At 37.3% G+C, this 3,214-nt stretch overlaps 1 protein-coding gene across 1 annotated transcript; it reads left to right on the top strand.

Annotated features, from left to right (window-relative positions):
• Window positions 1–287: 287 nt before the first annotated feature.
• On the top strand, window positions 288–1,467 carry LOC115972028 (carboxylesterase 1-like). Its single transcript, XM_031092164.1, has one exon. The coding sequence runs from the start codon at window positions 367–369 to the stop codon at window positions 1,363–1,365; it is 999 nt and encodes a 332-aa protein (XP_030948024.1). The 5' UTR covers window positions 288–366; the 3' UTR covers window positions 1,366–1,467.
• Window positions 1,468–3,214: the final 1,747 nt, after the last annotated feature.

Here is a 3,214-nt window from a genome sequence, read left to right as displayed (position 1 = left end):
TGTATAAAATAGTAAAAAATAGCGGTAAACCCAAAACGGTACACCGGTATTGATCGATATCCGAAATATATCGTACCGTTGGTTAAACCGGTATAGTCTCCGATACGGTATTGACTTCTTTGATATGAGCAAGCCTAACTTGTGATGTTAGCAATGTAATAAACTACAGATCACGCAATAATAGTCCATCTAGCAACCCACTAAGTATTAAATACAAAATAGACCAACGAACTGAATCGCATATAAAGTAGGAACCACAACACTATCAAAGCACTACACTGCTAAACAATATTTTTTTCGATTCTCAAAAAACAAAACAAAACAAAAGAAAGCTTTCTTTATCCTTTCATCGACAAGATCAGTGCCATGTCCGGAGACCAAACTGCACCACCGGTTTCCACCATTGATCCCTATGAGTACCTCCAAATCATCCAAAACAGTGACGGTACCATCAAACGTCTCTACGAAATTCCTAGCACCCCTGCCGCACCTGATCACAACGGTTCCACCCCTGTGAGCACCAAAGATGTCACTCTCAACCCAAATCACAACACTTGGGTCCGCATATTCTTACCTCGCCAAGCACTAGATAACACCTCCACCAACAACAGTGTCGGTAATACAAAACTTCCTCTCATTGTGTACTACCATGGTGGTGGTTTTATTCTTTTAAGTGCTGATTCCACCATGAATCATGACTTTTGCTTCAACATGGCACTTCAACTCTCCGCCGTGATCGTCTCCGTCGAATACCGTCTCGCTCCCGAGCACCGCCTTCCTGCGGCGTACGACGATGCAGTGGAAGCGTTACATTGGATCAAATGTACACAAGAAACATTGTTACGTGACTTTGCTGATTATTCCAAGTGTTTTCTAATGGGTACTAGTGCGGGTGGCAATATAGCCTATCACGTGGGGCTACGTGCATCTACAGCCGTTGGTGATTTTGAACCATTGAAGATCAAAGGGCTGATTTTGCACCACCCGTTCTTTAGTGGGTCAAAAAGGACTGAATCCGAGCTAAGGTTGCCCAACGCTCCAGTTTTGCCACTATGCAGTACTGATTTGATGTGGAAATTGGCTTTGCCAATTGGGGTTGACCGTGATCATGAGTATTGCAATCCAACGGTGGGTGATGGATTTGATCAAATTAGAGAGCTGGGTTGGTGGGTTGTGGTGACAGGTTGTGATGGAGACCCATTGATAGACCGTCAGATGGAGCTGGTAGAAATGTTGAAGAAGAAGGGTGTTAAGGTAGAGGCACAATTTAATGAAGGAGATTATCATGGGGTGGAGCTAATGGATGCCACGAAAGCTAATGCACTGTCTGTGTTCCTAAGGCATTTCCTAGAAAAATGCTGCTAGGATGGTTTCCCGGTTCTCGATTCCACTTGGAAACATATGCTGTTTTCTTTTATTTTCTATGAATAAATTTTTTATTTAATAATCAAATTAAATTTTGTTTCTTATGAGTGTTCTCTAATTCTGTGTACTGTAAAGGTTTACAAGTAAGCTGGAATAGATAAATTCAGCCTCAAATCCACAACAATTATGAGTTGGCTGGGCTTTGTGTATACTTTATAATACTCCTGCAGTCCTACTAGCTCTAATCTTTATAGAGACATTTAATTTTGACTTATAAACAAAAGCTATCAAGAGGTTTATCTTATCCTAATCCTTAGACCGTACGTAAACAGCTGCTATTTTATCTTCAAATCAGACATAGGGTTTATTTCTTCTCAAAAAATAAAGTCAAGGAACCAAGGTTGTAGGTTGTAGCCGCCCTTTGCTGTTGATTTGTCCTAAAACGCGTCGCAAAAAGAAAAAAAGAATTGCAAGTTGTATTATACTTTTCTTTTTTTTTTTTTTGCTCTGACGTGTATTATACATTTATACTTTAAGCAAATGGAAAGAGCCGTGCTCTGGTTGTATCTAAACTAAAGTCAACTGCTTTAGAAGATAGATGGCCCTAGAGCAGTAAGAGGGAAGTCTAAGGACTCGTTTGATAATGTTGTTCTAGTAACGTTAGGTGGTAATATTGTTCTAGTAACGTTGTTTATATTTTTAAAAAATACGTGCGAGTGAAAAAGTGTGTGAAAATATGTGTAATATTATTTAAACACTGAAAATTGTTATTTAAACAACGGTAACAAACGGGCCCTAAAATTCCTCATTTGAGAAATCGGTTGTCAAATATTTATTGTTAATGAGTATGCAAATCACATGTCATAAAAAAAATAAAAATTCTTTCAAGTAGATGCCTTTTAGGTCTTTTTCAAACTATTTTGTTGTTATGGGTCTAGATTTATCTCGAATACAGTTTAAAATTTCATGAAATAATCTAGTTCAACAAGAAGAGTGGATGTAAGTTGAGGTTGCCAATTTTGTTTTGGTTATCAATTTATTGCCAACCTTCTTTAATTACTTACTATTCTTTCCCTTTTCTCTTTAGTAATTTCTAACTATTTCTCTTTTTCATGGATGGTATTTGTCAAGTTCATAGGATCATAGGAGCACTGCAACCTGAACCAATAAAATAGGGTTTACTAGATTAGGATTCGATGCAATACCTTAGATATTGCACCGGGTGGAATACCAATTCACCTCATTTGTCTCACAAACTTTTTCTACTTTTTACTTCTTATAAAATTTTTCTTAATTTTTTTTATCAATGGTTGAGATTGAAAGTTACTTTTTGCAACTATCAATCTCAACCATTAAATGTAATTGCATCAGGTGCAATCTGATCTCAATCCGGGTTTACTAGGGAAAAAACTGACCTAATTCAGGTCACTGATTAGGTGATAAGGCTGGGTTGAGGTTTTTTTTTTTTTTTTTTTTTTTTTTTTTTTTTTGTGGTAGCTTGTTTTGGACTTTGGATTATTTCCTTATAATATTTTTTTGGGCGGGTTAGTTTGGACTTAAGTTCTAAAATGGATCCGAATGTTTGGCCTAGGTCCATGCTCAGCCTTGCTTGGACGAAAGGAGCTTGAAGTTTCCTCTAGGCAAATCAAATGTAATTATCACATATTCCTACAATCCTACCACATGTGAGTTAGGAATACCATCCTCAACAATTATACTATTGTAGACACTCGATTTTGTACCCATGATTTAATTAAGGAAGATGACTGGAATGACCATCCATGTACCTCGAAAATCATGATTGCATTACATGCATCAATTTTGATAGGCCAAGAATGTATTGACCCCT

The sequence above is a fragment of the Quercus lobata genome, chromosome 12 (genome assembly GCF_001633185.2).
Source record: "Quercus lobata isolate SW786 chromosome 12, ValleyOak3.0 Primary Assembly, whole genome shotgun sequence".
Lineage (NCBI taxonomy): Eukaryota > Viridiplantae > Streptophyta > Magnoliopsida > Fagales > Fagaceae > Quercus > Quercus lobata.
The sequence above is the reverse complement of the archived record's forward strand: the minus strand, read 5'-3'. Positions and strand labels throughout refer to the sequence as shown.

Bases quoted from the DNA above. Each gene is read 5' to 3' on its own strand.
- LOC115972028 (XM_031092164.1), top strand. From the start codon at position 367: ATGTCCGGAGACCAAACTGCACCACCGGTTTCCACCATTGATCCCTAT.